General features: G+C 42.1%; 1 protein-coding gene across 18 annotated transcripts in view; it reads right to left on the reverse strand.

Moving 5' to 3' along the window:
* Window positions 1-25,944, reverse strand: part of PTPRT (protein tyrosine phosphatase receptor type T) — an 856,519-nt gene that overhangs the window by 80,103 nt on the left and 750,472 nt on the right. For 12 of the 18 annotated variants that reach the window (XM_084887521.1, XM_084887516.1, XM_084887520.1 and 9 more), the window contains one exon: window positions 24,735-24,883. In XM_084887521.1, coding sequence (XP_084743647.1) covers window positions 24,735-24,883 — 149 coding nt within the window. Of the gene's footprint in view, window positions 1-24,734; window positions 24,891-25,944 lie in introns of all 18 variants that reach the window. The other 6 variants (XM_084887522.1, XM_084887527.1, XM_084887523.1 and 3 more) reach the window with 1 other exon arrangement.

Raw genomic sequence — 25,944 nt, forward strand, 5'->3', positions numbered from 1 at the left:
TGTGTTTATGTTGTGCATGTATACGTTTCATTTTATGCAACTTAATCACGTGTGCAGATTCCTGTGACCACCACCACAGTCAAAAGGATCCTTCATGCAACAGGAACAGAAGGAGCCTGTGAGTTTTTCTCTTGTCTCTTGGCTGAGGGCTGCCTACTGGACCCAGAGTGACTGTAGCAATAATAATAAAAAAAAATGCATCTCCCAGTGTAACTCTGAAGTCTGCCAGAGCCCCACAAACAGGCCCCACATTCCCTGATGCTCTTATAATCCAGGGGTCCATTGTGTGTGGCCATCATGGTGTGTACTGCTCAACCGTAGAGGGACCATTCATATAATGGCCTTGCTCTGTGACTTACATCCTGTTCATTAAAAGCCATCAGTCTTAAGTGATTATTGGTAGGTGGTTATTTTCCTAAATCATAAAGTGAAAGGTTCACTCATGTAACGAGGTAGGAATGAACGAATTATTAGTCTGTGGACTTAGCATCCTAAGAGCTGAGGCCTAGTTAGGAAGAAAATCTCTTCTGTGAGCAGAGAATTAGACTCCCATGAGGGATCTTGTGGATGCACATGTGTCTGTATACATGTGCAAGCATGTGTGGGGGGCATGGTCTAGAAAATACATGGGTCTTCCCTCACTTCTCCCACCAGAGCTAAATGGTTTTTAAAACCTCTGTTTTATGAAATAGACTTCTAGGTAGGGTTGTTTTGAAGAAAGGGTTTTACTACAAACATACCTTTGAAAACCATTGTTTTCTATTTTTTATGAGGGGGTCACAATTTTATGAAAATTCATAGAAAAGCAACACAGCAAAAGTGCTGACACCACTGTTCCCCTGCACAGGCTTCATAAACTTAACTCAATTGAGACAAAAATGAAGCCATTGGGTGTGTCAGAAGCAATAGACCTGCAGCAGCAATAGGATGGTTAGGCCTTAACCACTTAGTGACCCAAGAAGGAAGGAGGAGCACAAAGCTGAGGGCCGTGGACTAGTGCCTGGAAATACACTGCTAACCACAAAGGAGAAGAGATCAAATTCTGGACTTTAAGCATGTTTTAGCCCACTGGAAACATAGCCATTTTGTGAAACACCTAAGTCTAGTGATTAATTATTGCATATTCGCCATTCGTTTGTACTATTAGACACATGTATGTCCTATCAGAGGCAGGTATATAGACTTAATGAATAGAAAAACATTCTATACTGACAAGGAGATAGATGGCTACACAATTTTGTAAACTAATGATAAAGTATGGTATAAATATTGGCTGGGAAGAAATGGATTTCTGGGGAATGCTGATTTATCAGATGAGAGTGAAATATAGTAAAGTAAGAACTGTGAGGTTTAGTCTATCAGTATTGAAATGATTAATACTATTGTGAGGTTATTAAATGTTCTTAGTAAAAGTTCTGCATAAGGCTGTGCATCCTATCTAATAAAGAGGGAATACGCTAATTGACCCTCAAGTTGTTGCAAAGATGGTGGTGCTCACAGCCAATAAGGATGGAATATGCTAATTGACTGCTACGCCCTCAAAGATGGTGGTGCCCACAGCCAATAAGGAATATGCTAATTGACTGCCATGCTCTCAAAAAGGTGGTCCCCACAGCCATAAGATGGTGGTGACCAGTCCCCTCAGCCCCACCTGAGCAGTAGGCACACAGCAAGGCCAGGCCTGCCCCTAGGCAGGCCCAGCCACTCTGTGCGCCTACTTCCACAGTCCCCCAGTCCCCTCAGACCCCCAGCCACCCAGAGCTGGCCTGAGGTGCAGGCAAGCCTTAGATTGTGGCTGCTCAGCTTCTCAGGGCCAGCCGAGGCTTGAGCTGTTGGCAGTGGCAGCAGCAGAGGTGTGATGGGGCGTTGCCTTCTCCTGATTGCTCTGTCACCTCCCGCCCCTGAGGGCTCCCGGACTGTGAGAGGGGGCAGGCCCGGCTGAAGGACCCCTCTCCAGTGCATGAATTTTCATGCATTGGGCCTCTAGTGTTAATATAAATAGTCAAAAGAATTTAGAAAAACGTGTCTAGATGAGTTAGTTACTTGAAGCAGAAATAATAAAGAAAAGTAATATAGTATTTTGATAATATTTTAAGTAGGAAAGAGAATGATATTGGATGGCTTTTGAAAGGGAAATTGTGCAGAGATAGGCTGAGATTGTATGAGGAAGGGTTTGAGTTACACATAAAGGGATCTACTGAGCCGGCAGCATGAGAACCTTAGGTGGCTCCTACATGTCATTTCTGTGTTTGGCAGGGCTACAAACAGCACAAATAAAAGCAAATAAAACTGGGTAATGGTAGAGCCAATTGGTTGACTCACCTTCCCCCATCCCCAAACCATCATTAAAGTGAAATCTGGGCCACAGCTGAATTTATCCTTAAATTAAACCCGTATTGGCTGGAATTGCTAGAAACTGGGGAAGACTTCCACTTTGAAAATTTTGGAGTGGTTGAGAAATCTGATGTAACAAGAAAATAAATTATTCCAATTGGGAAGACTGAGAGACTCCCATATTTCCCTGAAGACAGGGAGGTGGTCAAATGTGTGTTGACTTTGAACATAAATAACCTGAGTAAAAACCTTACCAACACTACTTACTGGCTCGGTGACTTTATTCAAGTTATTCAACCTCTTTGAATCACAGATTCCACAAAGGGTTTATGAATGGTATCTCTAAAAAATCATTAGAGAAAGGGAAAAATGTAACACTGTGGTTTATAATTGTTAGAAGTGCCAGACATTACTAGTATAAGTCAACACAATATAATAGAATAAAAACAGATGGTCCCTTCTCTCTGTGTCCAGATATATATGCTACCCCTCTCTTTCCCCAATGGCTGAAACAGCATCCTCACATATTCCTAAATTCTCTTTTGTTTCTTACAGTGAGGCATGAGAAGTTTTTTAGAAGTTCAAAGCTAAGCATGGCACCTACTCTCTGAAGCCGTTCATTGGCTGGCCACTCCCTTATGGCTATGTTCCTGATGTTTACTATGACTCTAAGGCTATGACTACTCTAGCTCCCACCTCTCTCACCTGCCGCAGCTTGTGTCTCTTTGTCCTTTGCTCACTAGGCTGTAGCCATACAAGTTCTTGGCCACCTGAGAGTCTGCATATGTGCACTATTATTCTGGAATGGTTAACAGTCTCCAAAACTACTGATTCCAAGTGGACTCCTATTCTTAACTTCAAAACTCAGCTCAAAAGTCACTCCCTTTTCTAGAACAGAAATCTGATCAATGGTAGAAAAGAAGATGAGAACAGGGGATACCAATTGGCTTGAGTGGGGGCAAGGTTTGCCTGGGAATGGCAGGAGGGATCTTCCTGGCCTGTCTGCATATTATTAGGGGGATGAGTTGCACCAATGTATGTAACTGTTGAACTCATGGAATGGAAAGCTTAAGACTGGTGCATTTATTTATATGTAAATTTTACCTCAAATAGAACATTGAGTCTGCATCATTGATATGCATAGTGCAGTGCTAGGACAGGGGAAAGCGTACTGATGTTTGAAATTTCCCTCTGCAATGCATAAAAAATCAGGATGGATTGAGAGAGGGATAGATGAAAAATAAGTGATAAAGTAAGTGTCATGAAATGTTAATGGCAGAATCTAGGTGGTGAGTAGGTGGGTCTTTACTGGAAAAAAATCTATTAATTTTTCTGAATACTTGAAGATATCAAGAAACACACACCTGTCTGCCCCATCCCCATCTGAGAGGACCACGTTACATCCTAACCATATCCCCTTCAGGAATCACAGTGCAGCTTTCTGGACCTGTATGCTGTCTCCGTAATTACAATAGTGATTGAAAAATCCATAGTGAAAATATTTAATGCCTGTATCCTTCACTAGACTGTAAGCTCCATGAAGGTGCTCTGTTTCTGCCATTTACTGCAGCATTTCCAGGACTAAGTGCCTGCTCACTGGATACTTATTTGTCAGGTAGGGACACCTTTCTCTCTGAAATCTGTCCTCCAACTTGCTAACAGAGGTTCCAAGGTTCACCTGTCATGTCTTCATGTTTCTATGGCGAGAGTAGCAGATCTTCTTTTCCTGCCTCAGTACTATCAGCCTGGAGGGTTTAATGGTGGGTAGCAAAAAGTCAAATTTACTGTAAATGCATTTCTTCCCCAGGTGGGCTTCTGGCATTTTAGTGACACCCAGAATCACGGAGCACCTCTGGGGCTGAAGGCTCTCAGCTTCCCTGAGACTCCAGTCTGGGCGGGACATGATTAGTTTCTCATTGGCCTCAGGGCGATGCCCAGTATTTTGTGGTGTGTTTGTATCACTGCTGTCCAAGACCTCCAGCCTTACAGGACGATGCGTGATGATAGGAAGGAACCTCAAATACTAGTAGTGCCTCACACCGAAAACAGGTCTTGTCTTATTTTCTCTCTCATTCATCAAAAATCATAAAAAAGACAAAGGTATACAAAATAGTTGCAGAGTAATCCTTAGCTTAACTGGAAAAATTTCATTTTGACAGGTTGCACAATCTTCAGTCTGACAGGTGACTCTGTGTTTCTTTGATGTGTGAGGAAGAGAAAATGAAGTGACTAAACTTGTCTGGGAGAGGAAATTGAAATGTGCAACAGCAGTCTGAGATGAGTTTGCCATTTTGCTGGCGGATAGGAGCCTGGTTTCTCCATTCTCAAACGATGCCCTGTATTCTTAAGGGGAGTTTGTGGATATAATACCACAAAGACAACAGCATGTTGACACTGGAAATAGTTCTTGAGTTTTCACCCTGAATTCTCATCCTGGTTTTATCATAAAATTGTCTTGCACAATTACTTTCACAAGCATCTACCATATGAGAGCTTCTGTGGGTCAAAAAGTCTGAGTGTAGCATTCATGACTCAAGGTCTTTCACGAGGTTTCCCTCAAGCTATCAGCTGTGGTTATGTTCGAATCTCCAGACTCAACCCTGGAGAATCTGATTTCAAGTTTACTTACATGATCATTGGTGATTAATTTTCCCATGGGTTCCTGGAGCAAGGGCCTCAGCTCCTTGCTGGCTGTGGGCTGGAGATCTCCCTCCATTCCTTGCCCAGAGCACTTCTCCATAGGGAACTCCCAACAGAGCTTCCCACAGAGCAAGCAAATGAGACAGTGAGAGAAGATGAGAGCCACAGCCTTTCCATAGCCTAGTATTGAAAGTTACATCCGAGCACTTTGTCACATCCCAGTCATTAGAAAGAAGTCAGTGGCTAGATCCAGCCTGCATTCAAGGACCAGATTATGAAAAGATGTCAAATAGGAGGTAGGGATTATTTGGGTCATTTCAGAGACTGCCAACCACAAATCCCAAACATCACTCCACAACGCTTTTGTGAGAATCCAAAGAAATAATGTAACAAAATAGCATGTATAGATATTATAGCAAAATAACATATAATATTACATTATGACAATTTTTTCTAAGAGGTGCAATCAAAACTCTCCAACTGATTTTACTTAGCTTTACTAAGTGTCTGATCCGTTCAGTTAATGTAAGTTCTTTAATTCATGAAAGGTTCTAAACTTCCCTTTCTACAATTCTCCAAACATTTCCCCAACATTTGACACGTCAAGGAAAATAAATGGTTTAATTTTCCTCATAACATAAATTGCCATTGACAATAACTTTAATTACTAAAGAGTTAACAATGCACTTTGAATGGCTCTACCCAGATAAAAAATTCATTCCCTACGTAAATGAATTAGCCACATAATTGACAGTCGATTCCAGTAATAAAACACTAATTAAGTGATTCTGCTAAGTAAAAAGTGCAGTGTGATGAATCTGCTAGACAATGGACTAACTAATAAATTTTCATGTTAAGTAATTGGCTCATAATGGTAACTAAACACTCGCCCTGTCTAGGATCAGTTGAGAAAGCAACACTGTTTTTAGAAAACAATGACAGAAGTGACTTTGCCAGCCAACATCCTAACAACATTACACTGGGCTCCTTTCCAAGCAGGGACCAAGTCGTAAGTCTGAATGGGGTAAATGTACTAGATCTGGGGGCAAAGGCAGGGAAATCACTGTTGTCATAGCAAGGGTGATTGGCCTAAATGAGGACTTGGCCTAGTCCAATATAGTCAGACTGCAGTCATAGCAGAACCCAGTAATGGGCAAGTGCTGGTAGCCTTCAGTGCCAGACCTTCCTGGGCTAAGGAAAGTCAGAATCAGCACCGAGGAGAGATCCTGGATGTGCATTGTCATAGACAAGGAGGTTGAAGGTTATCGATTTGCTCTCTGCTTCAGGAGGCTAGGATGGCAGTGGACTCAGCTCACATAGGTACAAGGGTCTTTGTTGTTATCGGGAAGCATCTTGGATTAACCCATTTATAATAGTGCTTCTGGAAGGATCTGGATTCAGAGAAGTCTATGCTTCTCATGGGCTTCACTGGCTTGGAGTTCCAAGTCCTATCCAATGAAGAACACTGCAGACTTTCCATCATTAAAACCTGTTCTCTCGACCTTTATAGTTGGAACATAGTCTTAGTTTCTTTGCTTTTCCTTGAACACATCAGGCACACTCTTGCCTTGGGGATCTCTAGCAAAAACACGTTTTTCTGACATGGCTTACACAGGTTTTATTTTTCAAGTCTTTGGTCCAATTTCATTTCTGTAATACTGAAATACTCCCTCACATATCACTCCCAGCCCCACTTATGCTCTTCCATTTTTTCAAAGCACTTGTTACTTCCTATAATATACTTCTTAATCTTTTATTATTGTTCATTGTTTATTTACTATCTCTCTCTGTCCCCTACCATCACTACCATGTAAGCTCTATGACATCAGGATTTCTTTTTGTCTTATTCACTGATGTAGCAAGAGAGCCTATAACATGTTTAGCACATAGTAGGTGCTCACCGAACATTACTGATTGAGTAACTGGCAGCAGGGTTCTAAAGCTTGTTATCCTCTAACCATTAAGGAAAATAGTACAATATTAGAAACAGATGAAGTAAGGAATAGCCTGTATCCTGGGATTTGAAGACATCATTATTTAATTATGCCATCCCACCAGTGGCCTTAGAAGAGGGAGAAGTGGGCTACAGTAGTAAGATCATATGCAAGAGAAGGATTAAGTTTGAATCTAAGATCTATCACTTACTAGCTATGTGACCTTGAGAAGTTACTTAATCTCTCTGAGCCTCAGTTTCTATATTGTGAAAGAAGCCCAGTGTTAATAACAATTGTTGCTCTATAGTTTGTGATAATTAAAGGATATAACATATGTACAACATCCTGCACAGTCCCTGACATATACCTAGAGATCCATAAATGTTAGGTTTTTCTATTCTCCTCTTTAAAGACAATAAAGCATATCCTTAATTCATAAGGGTAAGTAGACTTTTCATGTTTTCCCAAACATTGCAAGACCCAAAAGGAAATAAAGTTGGAGAAGAGGAAGCAGTGAATGGAGTGGGGAGGAGAAGGAAAGAAAAAGAAGTTGGAAGCATCGGGTCTTCTGGAAGGGGAGAGGAGAGGTCACAAGGGCAGAAGCAGCAGGGGCCACAGAGTAGTTCTGAAGATGTCCCTTTGGTTTCCAGGCCTTCGCTCAATTACAGAGTCTAAGGAAGCTAGTATTTGATTATGAGGACTTTAGAGGTGATGATTGGGACAAAGCTAGCAAGATTAAGACTTCTTAAGAAACCAAAGTGCTCCCCATATAGCTCTCTAAGACCAGTGCAAGGGTCTCCTTACCTCCACTATGGGTCAAACCTAAGGGCAGCCTTAGTCATCTCCATGCCTCCAAATCTTCATTTTTTCCAGCAGTGCACAAGAACAGTTGGTTGAGTACAGAATAACTAAAAGTGAATCACTGTGATCCACCTCGAATCACAAAATTAACATATGATTCATTCAACCATCATTGATCAATCATCAATCATATGCCAGGCTCTATACTAGTCTCCAGAAATACAGGGGTAGCCAAAACAGAAGTGGTCTCTGCACTTTGGAGCTTACAGCCTAGTGAAGAAGACAGACATTAAGCAAAAAAAAAAAAACAAAACCATAAGTAAATAAACATGTGCACGCATGACACTTGTGATTCATACCAGGAGTGACTAAAACATAGTGCTATTAACAAAAAGGTCACTATTTAGATTAGAGATTGGGAAGCCCTCAAAAGGTGACAGTTAATCATGGATATGAAGGATAATAGGGGATAAATAATAAATGATAGAGTGGAAGAATATTCTAGGGAGAGGAAACAGAATTGTGGAAACCATGAAGTTGGAAAATACTTAATGTTTTCAAAGAATAGAAAGCCAATATGAATGGACTCTACTGAGCAATCCAGAGAGAGGTCAAAGGTGAGACCAAATCTGTAGACAGGAATCAGATCATTCTAAGGCTTAGAAGCCATGAAACATATGGTGACCCAGTGACAGGCTTTTGTTGGACAGTAACATGGTGAAGTTTTCATCTTAAAACTGCAGAGAAATCCAGATAAGTAGCTATTTTATAAGTAAAGCATGATAATGACATTGAATTATTTGGTTAACTTCAGCTAATGGGTCAATTTGAAAGGAGAGTGATGTATTAGAATGAGAAGAGATATTAATAAGTGAGTGTCCAGGGAACAGCTTTGCAAATGCATGCATTTGCCAGGGCACAGCTGGCAGAAGACTCAGTGGAGGACCACATGGGTCTACACTGCAGCAGAAGCAGAAGTGACTGCTAGTTTGGAATGATTCTCTTCCTTTTGGAGCCTCCGTCGCATCTGTAGATCAGAGGGAATTTCACCTAACCTAGATCAAAGTCCCAGAGGATGAAAAGGGGTTTTTACTTTGGAAAAACTGAACTGGCCCAATGAGACATTAACTGAATAAGGACAGTCGTTTCAAAAATCAAACATGTCTGAATATTTCCAGGCATAACACCATCAAGATATTAACTGACCAAGCAGAGAGACAGATTCAATACTTGTGAATTTAAAAGCAGTCTCCCGGGAGGAATGCTGGAGAGCATCCTTTCTCTACCACCTGCTTCATGATGAAGAGTTGGTCACACCAACTGGTTTTCAGTGTCTGTTGATTCTGTAGCCAGATATGTGTGGGTACAGGTGTGGGTGTAGATATATGTGTAAAATAAAATTTCCATGTAGACCAATATTTTGTGCTGTCATTTTTCTTGAATCTGAAACAATACTTAGCTTTTTTTAGCCTTATTAACTCCCACTCCAGTACTATTCTCCTTGCTGTCCTAGAATAATCTTTCTAATGTTAAACATAATCCTGCCTTTCCACTTCTTAAAATCTGTGTTAGCTCCTTGCAGAAAACAATATATTTCTAACTCTCTAGTTTTTGAAACCTTTTAAAAAAGTCCTTGATTTCTTTTCAGGTTCATTTCCTACCACTTAACCCCATGGAGCTAAAACTTCAAATACCCCAGGAAGGTCAAAACAACCATAATTACAAATCCAAGGGAAGGGACTTCCGGAGGAAAGTGTCAGGGTCAGTCTGACCCTTAGAAGGATCAGCACCACGGACAGAGACCTGCCCTTCACATTCTCTCAAGCCATAGAGGGAAGTTCATGTTATTGAAGTCTTTTGGACTCTGTATTTTAAGAAAATATATCTACACTCACAGCAAATTGTACAAGAGAGCAAAAGCTCTTTCCAGATTCTGAAAATATTCAGAGACTCTGGTGAATCATGTGCTAGTAATGCAAAAATTACCATTCTAACCTAAGTGGAAACTGGATATTTGAAAAATATTCTTATTTATTCTTGATTATATCAGCCAAGTAGATTTTCTAACACCTCAGTGCCCTTGTACATGTATTCTCTTCTTTTAGAACAGTATGGTAGTTTCTGTAAGATGACTATCGATTTCTTCTCTTCATACAGGCATAAACCTTTCCACTTACTGACAGGTGGAGCCTGTTTCTCCACTCTCTGAGGCTAGCCTGTGACTGCCTTTAATAACCATGTGCATCAGAAGTGATGCTGGCCAGTCTGGACCAAGCTTTGAGAAGACCGGCATTCCTCCTGGTGTTCTCAGAGCACTTGCTCTGGAGGAAGCAGCCGTCATGTACGAGTCTCATTTCCATCCGTCAGCCATGCTACAAGGAAGCCTGAGTTAGACACAGAGGAAGAGTGCAATGCCAGCCAGCTCCAGATGTTCTAGTCATTTAAACCAAGGGTCCTGGCATTCAAATAAAAGAACCATTTAGGCATCCCATCCTCAGCAAGTGCCACTCGAGGGAGAACCGAAGCCCCTGAGACATGGCCTTGGAGAACTGTCCCAGTTATTTCTAGCAATGCAGGCCATTCCAGTGGAGTCTCCCCATGTCCATACTGACACAAGATATCTCTGGCATGCCCTATCCAAACTCCAAGCCTACAAAACTGTGATAAACACACAGGGTTGTTGTTTTATGCCATTAAGTGTCCACATGGTGTGCTATATCAGAACAAAGAGCAATAACATGTGTCTTACTTTCTGCCTTGACAAACTCGGACCACTCATCCTTTAAAATTTAACCCCTCTATGATATCTCCTTGACCATCTTGAAGCAGACCAACAAGCCTATTTTCATTTCCTATTTATATTCTACCAACTCATCTCGGCTTTTTTTCTCACCTCATAAACCAATATGATCGAAACCCCTTCCTAGTAAGCAAGTTTCAATAATTAAAGAAACATCTTGGGTCCCAAGACGAGGGGTGTGGGAAAGCCAGCTTTTCATACCATATATGTTGAACCCATATAACAAGTGCCCACTGTGTCCCATAACCTTCTCAGATAACTGATGTTCCCGTGGCTATTTGAGAGGCCATTCAGTCAACAGAGAACCACAGCCCCCTGTTACATCGTCTTCCTATATTTACTGTGTTTCTTGCTTATTCCACTGGCAGAGCCAGATAGCAGCCTATCTGAGTCCAAAGATCACTCATCTGGAGAAATGATCATATCCCATTCCCAGACCAGCCAATGGTCAACTACTTGAGGACACTTTGAGTAGCAATTCCCAGTTTTGCAGGAACCATAAAAGGAAACTTGTAAAGTTCCCATTGGTGTTGATAGACAAGGGGCTGTGGCAGGGGTAGGAGACATGCTGAAATCTGGCAAAGAAGTATTCTTTGATTCCTTTCTGTCTGCACTCAATTCTGGATGCAGAAAACAGGACAACAGTATGTAGTGTGAGCTGTACCAGGCTTTCTAAATACCATCCTTTTTTATTCTTACTTAGTATACAGGATTGCTATGCCTGAGTCCCATCTGTCTATACATCCATCCACCTATGCATTCAACTAAGTAAGAATTGGGGGGCATTCTGTGCTACACACCATGCTATATGCTGGGGATAGAGTAGTAAGCAAGACATAAATGCTCCCCCCGCCCCCCACACACACCTTGGAGCTTGCCATTTGTCACAGGGGTTGGACCGTCAATAAACCCACTTGGAAGATGAGGTCAGTGCTGAGAAAAAAGGGAACACAATTCTATGACAGCACTTAACAATGAAATCCAATCTGGTCTGGGGAGAACGTGGTGGAGAATGGAAGAAATCCACGAGTTGAAATCTAACAGAGTCATTTAGGGACAGAGTGTGGATGTAGCCAGTGCTCTAGATGAGGAGTTGAAAACATTTCTGTTAAGGGCTAGAGAGTAAATATTTTAGGCTTGGTGAGCTAGAAGATCTCTGTAGCAATTACTCATTTCTACTGATATAGCACAAAAACAGTTACATATAGACTATTCTTAAAAAAAAAAACATGGCTGTGTTCAAATAAATGTTTACAAAAACAGAAAGAGGGCTGTATCTGGATTGTGGGCTGTAGTTTGCCCACCCTGCTCAAGATACAACAGCATCAACAAAGGCCCTTTGATAGAAGGGGGTGGAAAAGGGGAAGCACCAAAACCAGAAGGTTGGTGGACCACAGAGAAAGGGGCAGTGAGATGTGAGAACCTAGAAAGGATGGCTGGGCAAGACCTGTAAGAAAGGTCAGGATGAGGACTTTGGTTTGTAGCTTAAGAACAATCAGAAGCCAGGGATGGATGAGGCAACATGCTCAGATTCACCTTGAATAGCTCTCCCTGGCTGTTAAGAAAACGTGGACTACAGAATGATAAGAATGAATATGAGGCTTATTTAGAGCAGTGATTTTCAACACTGGCTTGCTGCAAAAATTTAAAACATGCAATACCTTTCTGTTTAGTCAGGGGCACTGGCCTCTTCTCCCTTAGATTGTCAAATAAAATAATGACAAAAGCCAACACAACAATAGCTGCCTGGTGCGAATGAATAAAAATTATAGTTATTTTTTTGGTCAATTGATGGACAAAAAATAGATTTTTTTTTTTGGTGTGCTGTAGAATTTTAGTAACTAGTTTATGTGTGCCATGAGATGAAAAGGTTGAAAATAGCTGATTTAGAGGCTACAGATCTTATTGAGGTAAGAGATCATGTGACTTGGACAAGGATGGAGGCAGTAGATGTGGATGGGTTCTAGACATATTGACGATGTAGAATAATCCAAACTTGGTGTTGAATTGATGTAGAGCACATGTGTCAAACACAAGGCCCGCGGGCCAAATCCAGCCCGCCAGGCCTTGCAATGTGGCCCGCACCGCGCTGTCATCACTGCACTCCGCTGTCAGTTTATGACATTGTCAGTTTATGACTGTTCAGTAAACCATTCGGCCCGCGATTTAGGCTGGATTTTAGATTTTGGCCCCTTCTCTGATTGAGTTCGACACCCCTAATGTAGAGGGTAAGGCAAAGGGACATGTCATGATGAATCTATACCATATCTCTGATGAGTGGACCTTTACTCTTGAGTCTAACATATTGCCTCCTGTGTTAGTTCTAAGATATATAATTTTTGTTTTCATTTGCAGCCTCCATAAAATTAGGAAATCAACTCACATGGCTGACAAGGTGAAAAGCAAACCACAACTGAGGGGAGATGAGTCACATGGTTAATGGGCCAGGACAGCTTCCTCTCACCAGGCACGAGCATCTCTCTACTACATCATGTCATATCTCTGTTGCCTGTGTTCACTATCACATCATGGGCTTTTTGAGAGTAGAAATGCTTTTGTCCTGTGTGTGTCACTGGCACTTAGTAATTTGGTTGGGGGATCTTCTCACTTGATGTACGCCCACTCTGGAGGTAGGCTTGGGTTAGAGATATATTAGATGTGATGTGAATAGTTCTCTCAAAAACAGTCAAGAGCATTCCACCGAAAGCCAGCCTGAGCAAGCAACATCAGGACACCCTCCATCTGAAATGAGCAGGAGACCATCAAAGGATGATGGCAATCATAACTCAGAGGACAGAGGGGTTTTGCCTAACCTTAGCCCTTTAATCTTTTCTTCCACTTCCTCAAATGCTACTTTTTAAAGATGTGCCCTTTCTACACCTCCAATTCCTATCTTATATCTGTGTCCCACCTCTGGGGCCATGGGACAACCTTCTACCTGGGCAAGAACTTTAGGAGGGCTCCTTGACCTTTGTGGTAGAGTTAACCATATGACTTCATTGATTTTTTAAGGTATGTAGATCCACCCCCAATGCCTAACATATAAATCAGACTTCAGGCTCTTTGAAATTTATCTGAATCAGAAAATTCTGCTTTAAATACTGAGATTCTGCCCTGGCAGGTGTTGCTCAGGGGTTATAGTGTTGGCTTGAAAACTGAAGGGTTGCAGGTTCAATTCCCAGTCAAGAACATGTACTGGATTGCAAGTTCTATCCTTGTTCCTGGTCTGGGTGTTTGTGGGAGGCAACCAATTGATGTGTCTCTCTTAAAAATATCTCTCCTCTCCTCTCCTCTCCTCTCCTCTCCTCTCCTCTCCTCTCCTCTCCTCTCCTCTCCTCTCCTCTCCTCTCCTCTCCTCTCCTCTCCTCTCCTCTCCTCTCCTCTCCTCTCCTCTCCTCTCCCCTCCCCTCCCCTCCTCTCCTCTCCTCTCCTCTCCCCTCCCCTCCCCTCCCCTCCCCTCCCCTCCCCTCCCCTCCCCTCCCCTCTCCTCTCTTTTGTCTTCTCCTCCCCTCCCCTCCTTTGCTTCATCCGTTCTTCCCTTGAACCCTCTCTTAAAAACAACAACACAAAACTGAGTAATCCATAGACAGCCAGGCGGCCACCTAACCCATTGACCCCTTCTTACACTCTAAATTCCATCTCAGGGCCCAGGTGGATGACCAGAAGGTTCTGAACTTGGACCATATCTGCACAGCCCCCTTTATAGTCCCCTGTTTGCCCTCAGTCTTTCCTGGTTGCTTTTTTATCATCACTCCTCACATGTAAATCATGGTTTAATGTTCTGGATCTTTTGTTTACTTGCTGAGTGACCCTAGGCATCCCACTGAATGTGTTTCATCTCACTGTGCCTCGGTTTCCTTATTCGTGGCAAAGTCTTCAACCATCTTGTACACAATGTGATGCTTCAATGGTTAGAAGATGGAAACCAGAGGAAGAACTAGTGAAGAAGCTTAGAAAATGGCTGGGGAGGAAGGAGAAACCCAGGAGAGTAGGAGTCAAGCAAAAAAAGTATTTCAGGAAGGATGGACTGTTAATATATCAACCATATAAACCCAGGAACAAAGCCAGGTTAGATTTCTTGGTAGCTGTTTGCCCTTGAGTCAGTTATTTAATTTCTTTGAGCTCAGTTTCCCTAACCTGCTGTTGAAAACATGAAATGAAATGATGCATGAAAAGTGCTTTGTCCAGCAATTACTCACAAAAAGAATTATTAGTTATGTTTTCAACTTATCAAGGCTATAGCTTTGAGCTGAGGGGGAAAAAAAGGTCTCTAAGCTGGGTTTATTCTGCTACCTAGCAACCATGTATTTACATTTTCAACATCACTTCTTTATCCCTGATTACTTTAGCAAGCACTTTGTAAGCGCCCTGTTGTAATTCAGGACCACCTGTGAGGTGTACAGAACAATTCTATTTTCTCTTCAAGATATAGAGGGCTGGCATAAATTGTCAAAAGCAACTTTGCAGCTTTACTGAGGTCTCTTTGGAAGGGTATTGAGAAGCAATGCCTGGGCCAGCTCACAAAGGAAAGGCCTGTAGGTGATAAAACACTGTCCAATGCCTGGGCCGATTCACAAAGGACAGGCCTGTAGGTGATAAAACGCTGTCCCTACTGATCTATCATGCAAACCTGAACCTATACCAATCAGGACAACATGAGGCCTGGTTTCAACAACATGCAAAGGCACCTAACACTAGGGTCACTCTAATTTCCTGGAAAGTGATGAGGCTACAAAGGCAGATTCCACATCTCTGGCCATATGAGCTCAAATCAGAGCACCTTGTACCTCAAACCCCCTTTTCTGAGCGCACCATGCCCCTTATGCCTCCAAGCCTTTGTCACTTCCACCTGGGAAAATCTTCCTCTTATACCTCCTTCAAATCAAAATCCATTTCCTTGCAAAGTACTCTGATCAGTGTTTTGGGGGCACTATACATGCCTTTTCTCCATCACTTATCACATTAATTAAAACCAATCCACTTCCAAATCTCCTCTTGGAAGACAGTAATATTTCTGAAGGAAGACACTGTATCTTATTTAACTTTAAAAATCTTACATTGCTTGGTATATAGTCAACATTTGATGAATACTTAAAGGAACACCTCAGCTTCTCCCATAACCAGGAAATGAAAAATACAATTCAATTATAGAAGGATCTGTTTTGTGTAGAAATCAGATTGGGGGCCTACAGAAGATATTTTAAGACAAACCATTATTAACCCAAGTTTAGTCTTCTGCAGGAGTCCATGGGGCCAGGACTAGAGTGATCACAGCCCTCAATGCTAGGCCAGGTTCTGCTAGTGACTCAATGAATGACCCTGAGAAAACTCAATTTTTCATCTTTAAGATGAAGAGTTGGATCAGATGGTGTCAAAGGTAAAATTTTGGTTTTGATGATCTATGATATCCCTTTTTGAGTCTAATATCCTTTTCCGAAATTTGTCTTCATTTAACTCCTTAGTGTTTGTGATGGATAATTTGTCAACTTTTTCAAGGCTACTTAAATTTCCATGTTTCACTTCTTAGCAATAAACAATCCCATTCAATATTGAATTACCAGGAACTTAATAAGTGTGCCCTTTAATCTGTCAACCAAGTGGATGATCACAAAATATTCAATAAGCCCTGTAAAATATTCGATAAAACTGGAGGCAGTGAGCTTGTAACATTCAATTCGTTTCCTAGATTCAATTTAATCCTGGAGCACCCAGAAAATATAATTGTCCCTGCAAACAGAATTTCGGGCATTAAAAAAAAAATCATCTTCACAATGTTCTGTTGAAATCTTAGTTTCACTGTGACTCATGATTGCTTTTCCTTGTAAATTTCCACTCCTTCCACCCTGACTCTTAGGATGTTTGCTGTTTAGACAAAAGGAGAGAAAGTTCCAGAGATGGTTGGGAGGGGACCTCTGGAGGAGACCTCACTATCCAAGGTCTTAGCAGCCTTCAGGTCCTCTAAATGTCAATGTTTCCCCCGCAGAATCCACTCCGAGAAAAGAGAGGTACAGCCTTCCTCTCCCCGTGTGCCTGTCACTCTACTGTTGTCAGGAAAACTTAGCACATGGAGAACCAGGGCTTTGGAAGCTGGGATTTACCATGTACTAGGGTTCTCAAACTTGAACATGTGTTAGCATCAGCTGGAAGGCTTGTTACAAACAGTGAGCTTGGGGTTTAGTGGGTTTGAGGTGAGGCCCAAAAATTTATTCCTAAAAAGTTGCTGATGTTCACATTTTGAGAACCACAGCTTTGAGCAAATGACTTTGTAAGTGTCCTGTTGTAATTCAGGACCACCTGTGAGGTGTACAGAACAATTCTATTTTCTCCTCAAGATATAGAGGGCTGGCATCAATTGTCAAAAGCAACTTCAGCTTTGTAGCTTTACTGAGGTCTCTTTGGAAGGGTATTGAGAAGCAATGCCTGGGCCAGCTCACAAAGGACAGGCCTGTAGGTGATAACACGCTGTCCCTACTGATCTGTCATGCAAACCTGAACTTATACAAATCAGGACAACATGAGGCCAGGTTCCAACAAAATTATAATAATAATTTTATTATTCCCTCTATAAAATGGGAATAATACATCTACCTTACAAAGGGAAGCATAGTGGAATGGTCTTGGCTGTGGGGTTAGGGGTATCAAACAGACCTGGGTTTAAGTTCCAGCTCAACTATTTAAAGCTATGGAGTCTGGGCAAGTTCCTCACTTTTTAAACCTCAGTTTCCTCACCTATAAATCATCAGGGGTAATCATGACAGTTATTTAATCCTCCCAACATATGGATGAGATAAGATAATGCATATGAAACTCTCAGCTGGAAATGGGCTCATAATCAATGCTCAATAGACAATAATTAGTATTATGAACATGAATAATTATTACATTTTGAGGCCCCAAACTTGGAGGATTAAGTGAGCTCACTGGCTGAAATAATCAGAAATCAAAAATATTTCAGCCGAAACCGGTTTGGCTCAGTGGATAGAGCGTCGGCCTGCAGACTGGAAGGTCCCAGGTTCGATTCCAGTCAAGGGGATGTACCTTGGTTGCGGGCACATCCCCAGTGGGGGGTGTGCAGGAGGCAGCTGATCGATGGTTCTCTCTCATCGATGTTTCTAACTCTCTATCCCTCTCCATTCCTCTCTGTAAAAAATCAATAAAATATATTTAAAAAAATATTTCAGTACACTGGGATAACAGGGTCAAATATCATAAGAAGACTCTGCTTGGATAAAATATAGAGTCCTTTACTTGTGCCCTCAATTCATCTTTTCCTGGGCTGAATGAGTCAGCCTTGTTGGGTAGATATGTGATAGACATTTGGAGGTTTATTCAAACATGAGCCTTGTATTCTGAACTCAGGTTTGACATCCAGCAGGAGGGTAATAGCAGCTCTCTGAACTTCCAGCAATTAAGCTCCATGTAGGGGGTCATATTTGTCTTGGACATAGACATAGGCCAAATAGAAACAGAGGTGTCATTCAAAAATTTGAGTAGAATGAAAAAGAGAAATGTATCCAGAAGAAGGCTGATATGGGGACTGCTTAGCCTCAGGGAAGGACTTCCAGGGCATACAGGTGTCAGCAGTCCAACAGCTGGGGGGAGGGGTGGGAGAGACAGGAAGAGAAAGATTGGCTTCATAATCCACGTGACACCAGAGGGCAGACAAGGGCCAGCATACGGTTGCTGACCAACATATACTTGTGTGTAAAACCAGAATGAATGGATGGGAGTTAGAAAAGATTTTGGCTTAAAATAAGACAGAATTCATCATCAGAAGAATTGGAACCAAACATGGGCTTGGAGCTAGAAAATCTTAGTTTGAATGCCAGTTCCATCACTCATTCATCCATTCATTCATTAATTCATACATCCAAACAAATCTCAATGAGTATCACATGGCCCGGATCATTGAGCAATGGCCAGCGTATATACCGGTCACTAACCATGAAGGTCTCAGGAATTCATTCTGAGGACGTTAGCCTTGATTTACCTCAGGGGGAAGGGGAAGCACTGAAGGATTTTAAGCAAAAGAGTAAAAGGTTAAGTTGGGGTATTACAAGGATGGGACAGCAGAAATGTATTTAACCTCACTGAACTTAGGTTTCCTTTCTTATGACATCAAGACAGTAATTCCTCCCTGGCAGCCATGTTTTGAAAATTACAGATAATATGTAAACAGTGCTGAGCAAAAGGACTGCCCTAGAGGAGCTCCTGAACAAAGGGAAGGTGTCATTAGCAATCCTTAACTTGGCATGCTATCACATCCATCATTTCTCCCGGGAAGGCCACGGTCAGACCAATCTTTCCAGAGACCCATTTCCGCAGCTGGCTCACCATCCTCCTGAAAGGGTTAAGGAATCTTCTCGGGAGTTTGCCATCACCCCAGCCAATCCCCACTACATTGAAAAAGCCATGATCTGTCTTCTCCATTTGAATTGTTTTAGTTAAACAACATGTTTCTAAAATAATCAGGTTAAAATCTTGCCTGATGCTTCCCCCCACCTGCTCCATCTCTGCCAAACCACTTCATGGGGTATAAGCTTGAACATTTCCATACATGCCTGTAAGGAAACACTATTATGTAGTCTGTGGGCTGAAAGACAGGTGAGGCATCACGCGTCAGGACCCACCCTCCTCCTCAGCAGTAAATATCTCCTAAGGCTACTCCATGTGTGCTGCTTACCAGGTATATGTTCAGTCACATTGGAGGTTCAAAGTCAGGGGAAGGGTCTGGTGGCTCTTAGTGCAGGCTACTGCTGCAGCCCCTGTTGGGCTGTGTCAAGATGCTCATTGCTGAACCATCTGTTTGCACCGCTAGGCTGTGAGCTCTCTATGGACAGGGGTCATTGCATGCTCATCTCTCTGTCCACCTACAGGGCTTGGACCAGCTCAGGAATCTCCAAGGATGGGACCATCGGTTTACAGTCCCAGCTTCTTAAGAAGCTGTTGTGACAAAACCCACAGATTCTGCCTGTGTGAGCATCCCATGCCCCAGGAGTTCAGGCTCTGAAGTGGACAGAAGAACCAAGGTAAGGCCTTGAGCTCCCAGCCAGCAAGGGTCTTCAATCTTGATCTCCTTTCTCCCCATCGCTAGCTTTGAGGTGAGAGAAAGCTAACGGTGAGAGGAAGGACAAAGGCACTTGGTTTTGAAAGTAAAACATGGGCTTTGGGGTCCAGACCTCACTATCTCTTCATCATGTGACTCCAGGAAAGTCTTTTAATGTCTCAGGGCACCAATTTTCTCAACTGTAAAGTGGGGCTAATGACAAACATACCAATTGTACAGGGTTCTGGTCAAAATGGACTAAGATGATGTATTTGAACATGCTGATCTCAGAGCCTGGCACCTCGTGGGCATCTGATTGGCTCCATGCCAGGGCCTGCCCCAGGCCTCCATGTAGGACACAGCTGTGGCCACGGCTACTCTCCACATGGTTGAAAAACTGGCTGACCATTGGGAGAGAAGTGGAGCTGAGCTCGCTCCCAGCCTCGGTGCTCCCCCCCTGCCCCCCTCTCCAGTGAGACCTGTGAGCGGTGGGCTGCCGTTGATGATCCAGAAGAAGCCAGATAATACTATTTGGCTCTTGATCCCATCCGCACTCTTTATGTGTGCAACTCTGAGTTTATTTACTTTGATTCTTTGAAACTACATTTCCTCATTTAGAAGATGGTAATATTATTTAATTATGGGTTTCTAGGAGACTTAAGAGTGGGGTTTGTATAAAGCGTGAGATCTAATCTAGTATGTGCCAATAAAAGTTATCTTCCTCTCTGGGCTTTCCCTACTAGGAAGCTCAGAGGCAAATTGGAATTTGAAAGTTACCAGCTTGCATCGTTAGATTACTTTTTTTTAACATAATAAATTCCATTTTAATACAACCTATCTTTTGACCTTCTTGCCTTCATTTATGTTTTCCCGATCCTGATTATTTATTTCTCTAACAGCTGTCTTATTTTAGGTACTTTGACAGGCTATTTCCCCAAATTCTTTGCAGAAATAGGCAGAGAGCACCTAACTGATATCAGGAGAGATGGATCCTCACTATGACTGTGCAAATGCCTGTATGATGTGGGGCATAGAGTCTCTCTGAACCTCAGTTTTCTCATCTGTAGAATGAGGGTAATAACAAACATGCTAGCTAGCTCTTGTACAAGAATAGGATCTATCACTCCTTTGCAAAAGTACTTTCATAAACTATGAAAAACTTGTAAGAGAAAATGTTTATTCTTTGTAAAATGACGCCCCATTTTACTTATTTTTGCAATAATCCCCTTCTCCAAACTGTGCCTGAGACTCATGGCACAGGGACAGGCATATATTAAATGCTGAGAAATGGCCAATGAGTCTCACCTCCAAGGCCTCAGCCATGCCCGTTTCCTTACTCAGCAGAGAGCTAGAAGGCCCAGTGCCTGGCCCTTTTTTGACCTGGACTGTCTTCACCCACCAGAGATGGAACCACTCCACAGAATGGAAGCATAAAAATAAAGACAGGGTTAACTAATGATACCCAATGAGTTAGTGAGTCTGTCAAATGCCATATGGGAAAGGCAGGCAACCAAAGTCCCTATCATAGGAATTCAACAGGAATTTGTTTTGAAGCATTCTGATTTGGCCTGAAAATGGAGAAGGAGATGATGACACCATGAATAAAAGATATAAAGATGAAGATTTAAGCAGGGATCTAAGAAGAAAGCCCCAGAAAAAATGACCCAGGAAACAACCCCAGTGAGTGAAAGATCTCAGAAAAAATCAAAAACAACCAGGCACATAGGGCAATAAGATCAAAATCAGATTACTTACTTGGTTAAAGCCAGCATTTCTTTAAATGGAAAACAATGCACATTGTTTGTCCTTAAAATATGACATGCTCTCCTTTTTTCAAGAATGTCAAAGCAATGGCCCATACCCGACAAAGCCCCATCACCCAAGCCACCCAAATTTTGGGGGCTTGAGTGAATGGGTGTTGCAGACATTAGCATAGCAGTGACTTGGGCTAGAAAACCCCAGAAAATAAACCTCTGCATGGAAAAGCAGAGTGTGAATTAGGTCAGGGCCCACCTGTTCAATAATGAAATAATTGCTCGGGGCACATTCATCTGTAATCTTTTCCAATGTGACATCTATTCTTGTGCTCTGCTTTCCTCAGTGCTTCCTCAACATTTGCAAATAATCCTAGGGCCTCCTAAAGACACTGCCGCAGAAGCAGACAGTCACTTCCCTAATGCCTCAAAAATAGATTCAATTTTATATACAGTAGGGTGATTTCAGAAGCAATTTCAATATCTCCAGTGTAAGCATTACTTATATATACTTTTTCTCCCTCAAATCTCATTCGGGTGGTTCCACAAGGCGCTTGGAAAGGTACCGGATGCATTCCAGGGCACTCAGAAGAACCCCAGAGCATGTTTATGGCTGTAGTCTGAGGACAGCAGATGCATAGATTAAATCCTAATGTGCTGATTGATTCAAACAAATGCAACATTTCTTGATAATTGAGTATAGTGTCAATTGAAATTTGTTTTTCCTGTCTTTTTAAAAAGCAGTTCATTAAAATGAATGTATATACATATATGTCTCTGTGTGAGTATATATAAAACACACATATTAGTCATCTGGAAATAGTGTCTCTGGACTTTAAAATATCTGATTAGATTTTGCACAGTATGCTGCCTGTTCCTCTCTGGCTGGCTAATCCACCTCGGTCTTAAGTGCTTTCTTCTTAAGAGTCTAAGTTTTGGCCCATGAGGAAGAGGGTGATGATGCTTCCCCTTAAATCTAAGAAATCGGTGTTACCCAAGTTTTTATTTTAGGTCAGAAAGCTTAAGGTCACATACCTACAACTTTGAGGTCACAATGACTGTTATGTGTCTTTGACCATATATATATTTTTGTTATTCGGAGTTCGCCAAGGACATTCTTGTAAGTGCAAAAAAAGTGTGCACAAGACACTGGCCTGTACAGGAAAGGTTTTGGGCAAACGGGTGGCAGTCAGTTAGTATGTGTGAGTCCTAGCAATTCATCTTGGCTGAGAATGGAAAAGGACTGGCTTCATGGTTCAGCAGACCAGAAACTTGCTCTGCACTCTGAGAAAAATGAAAGCTAAGTATTTGTTCATGAAATAATCACTATGTGCCATTAGACTTTGTCTTCAAAGCCATTACTCAACTATAAGAAGCGCTCAGACTGAGCTATATCAATAATGGGCAGAGTGACAGCATGTGTCTATGATAGAAGGCAAGGAGATATGCACGAAATCACCTATGTTGTATTTTTGCTAACATGTTTAACCTGAATGTAATCATGATGAAAATATCAGATAAATCTTAATTGGTGAATACTCTATGGGACAACTGGTCTACCCTCTAAAAAAAGTCAGCATCCTGAAAGATAAAATATAGGTGGGAGGGCTATTCTAGATGACAGGGGCTGAAGAGACATGATGACCAATCTAATGTGATCACTTTTATTGGATTAAAATAATAATAATGATAATAATAATAATAATAATAATAATAAAAAAATCTTAGGGCCATTGAGGAAATTCAACTATGGGCTGGTATATTAGGTATTGAAATAAGGTTACATTTCTTGGGTTGGTAAGTTTCTTGTGGTTATGTTGAAGAGCTATTCTAATTCTTAGAAAACACACACTGAATTCTCTGGAGGTAGAGTGTCATGATGTCTTCAACTTATTTCTAAATGGTTCAGAAAAAAACATATATACATGGAGAGAGAGAGAGAGGGTGCAAATAACACAAATATGAGCAATTTGTGAGCAAGACAAAGGCTATAAGAGTATTCATATTACTGCCACCCCCAAACCTTTTTATATGTTTTTTTATAAGTTTAAAAGGAAACTCTCTTTCCCAAAGCAGCAAATCAATATTTGGAAAAGCCATTTCTGTCATTGAAGTTCAGTATTCTTAAGCAGGGTCCCAATAGAACTCCCTGAGTGGCTTTTACCAAACCCACATCCCTTCTTACTCCTCATCCCTGCCTTATCCCTCATCCCCTTTATACACCTATTCATTCAGGAGATTTTGATTCAGTGGGTAAGGCCTGGAGTCAAGATATGCATATTTTGAAAACTGCCTTGGATGGGTTGGTTCTGGGCTGCACAGGAGGTTAAGAACAACGGGTCTAAGTTACCCTCAGACCCTTGGCCCATCAGGTGAGACTCAAGGGTAGGTCAGCACAGCACACTGAGCCTTGGAGACCTTTTCTAGAAAATGGGAACAATAACACTGGCTGTGGTGAGGAGGAGGGCGGTCAGTAAACATTTGCTTCTTTTCTTTTTTCATCTTTCCATAGATCTGAATCATCCCAAACTGATCACATCCAAAGTGATTTTTAAAAAATATGGTTTCTTCTATTTGTCATTGACACAGCATGTGGAGGTCATCTGTCCATGCTCACATTCCTTTGGATTTCCTGCATTCCACTAAACTCATAAAAAACAAAATAAAACAAAACAAAAAACAAAACAGAACAAAACTGGCTGACAGAAATATCTGAACCAAAGTCAGTTCTCTAGAGTCTGATCACCAAGGTGACTTTAGGTCACCAGTCTGGCGGATGCCCTTTGGAGGAGGGCCAACCCTGAAATCTCAGCCATTTCTGTTGGCTCGGGGTCCAGTATTAACTCTGCATGAGGACTCAGGTGCTCCTGACTAAATGCCACTTGGAACACTGGCTGGAGCTTGGAACTAACTGGCCAAGGTTTGGAAGGCATGGCTTCCAGTCTGAATATACTACTCATCAGCGCTGGGACTTGAGAGAAGTTGCTTCTCTAAGCCTCAGTTTCCTAAGCATCCAAAACAGATACAGTAATAATCCATGACTCATCTACCTTACATGATTTATATCAAATGTTTTAAAAACTATAAGACACTCAATTCAATATGGCACGTTTTTCTCTGTAAGTGTATAACGATGTCTTGCTCCTCCTTTTTTATTTTTATTTAACTATTATTAGTTTTAACCTGTCTTTATTTATGCCACAGGCAGTTAAAATGGCTGCCCCCATTTTAAGGCAATTCTTAAATTCTCCTTTTCACTCCAGGAGGGGTGGTCCCAACTTTTTCCCTGGAGAACTTTCATCCTGGGCCGTCCCAGGGAAGCACCCTAACCCTGCAGCACCTGCCCACTCTGAGGGGTCCACAGCAGAGGTACCAGGGTTAAGCGGGACCACATATATCCCTTCTCTTGAGTGGGCTCAACTTACTGAATCCGTTCACATCCTGAGAGCTGGAGGAGAAGCCTTCATCATTGCGGCTGGTGCTGAGCTTGGTGGTGGGTTTGTCGGTCGAGGCCACAGGCCCCATCTCCCTCTGGGCTCCGCTCTGTGTCTCCTTCTGCTTCTTGGCCAGCTTCCTTTGGGACATGTGCAAGGGAAAAAATCACAGTCAGATGGTGCCAGTTGCATTGAGAAGACTAGATGGCTCTCTCTCCACCCATTATCCTCAACCCCAAACCTGGTTCAGTCTCCAGCAACAGAGTCAAGGTGGGTCCCTCCAGTGTCAAGGTGGGATAAACCTAAATCCTTCTAACACCATTAGTGGCTTCTATTTATTTAGAAATATGATATGCATCCTGCCTCATCCCCAACTAGGGTGTGTTCTTGGAACAGGATGAGCTTAGAACAGGAATTTGGTGAAACTAGCAAGATGCTTCCCCTACTCTCCTGTCAGAGGCATGAGAGGCCAGATTGATCTTTCTGTTCCCATGGCTCTCAATGAGATTTAAATAGAGTCTGACCTTTCTCAGGAATTGAGCTCATGAAATAACTAAGAAAACAATGGTAGATTGAAGTAGGGGTTGGCGGTTGGCAGTGGGTGAGGGTGGAGTTTAGGTAGTCTTGTAGTTCAAAAGGAGAAAAGTTAAAGCTAAACTTGATGTATAGCTTTTTACCTAGGCATAACAGACTCTCAGAACCAGATGGGCATTTATGATAACACTAGTTTAGAGCAGTGCTTTCAAACTCTGGTATAAACTGGAATCATTTGGAGAGCTGAACACACACACAGGCCCAAGCTCATGGAGGTAGGACAGTGCCTGGACCAAGTTCTCCAAGTTATTCTGCCACTGCCCATTGAAGGTTAAAGCCATTAGTTTTAGCATCAGGCAGACATGGGTTCATACCCTGCCTCTATCACCTGGCAGCTGCACGAACCAGGGCAATTCCTTAACCTCTATGCCAGTAAACTCTTCCTCTGTGCGCTGTGGCAAATAACAGGACAAGCCTCAGAGGGTCGTGAGAATTAACAGAGACAATGTGTGAAACACATATAGCACAGTGAACTCCAACACAGCTGCTATGCTTGTTTTAACATCATCGCCACTGGACCAACTACATTCCAATGTTTGAATCCCCCTCCAACAGCCCCACTGTGAAATCCCCAAGTGATATCAAATGATGAAGACTTTGACACCTC

Source organism: Pipistrellus hanaki (genome assembly GCF_964339955.1).
Source record: "Pipistrellus hanaki genome assembly, chromosome: 6".
Classification (NCBI taxonomy): domain Eukaryota; kingdom Metazoa; phylum Chordata; class Mammalia; order Chiroptera; family Vespertilionidae; genus Pipistrellus; species Pipistrellus hanaki.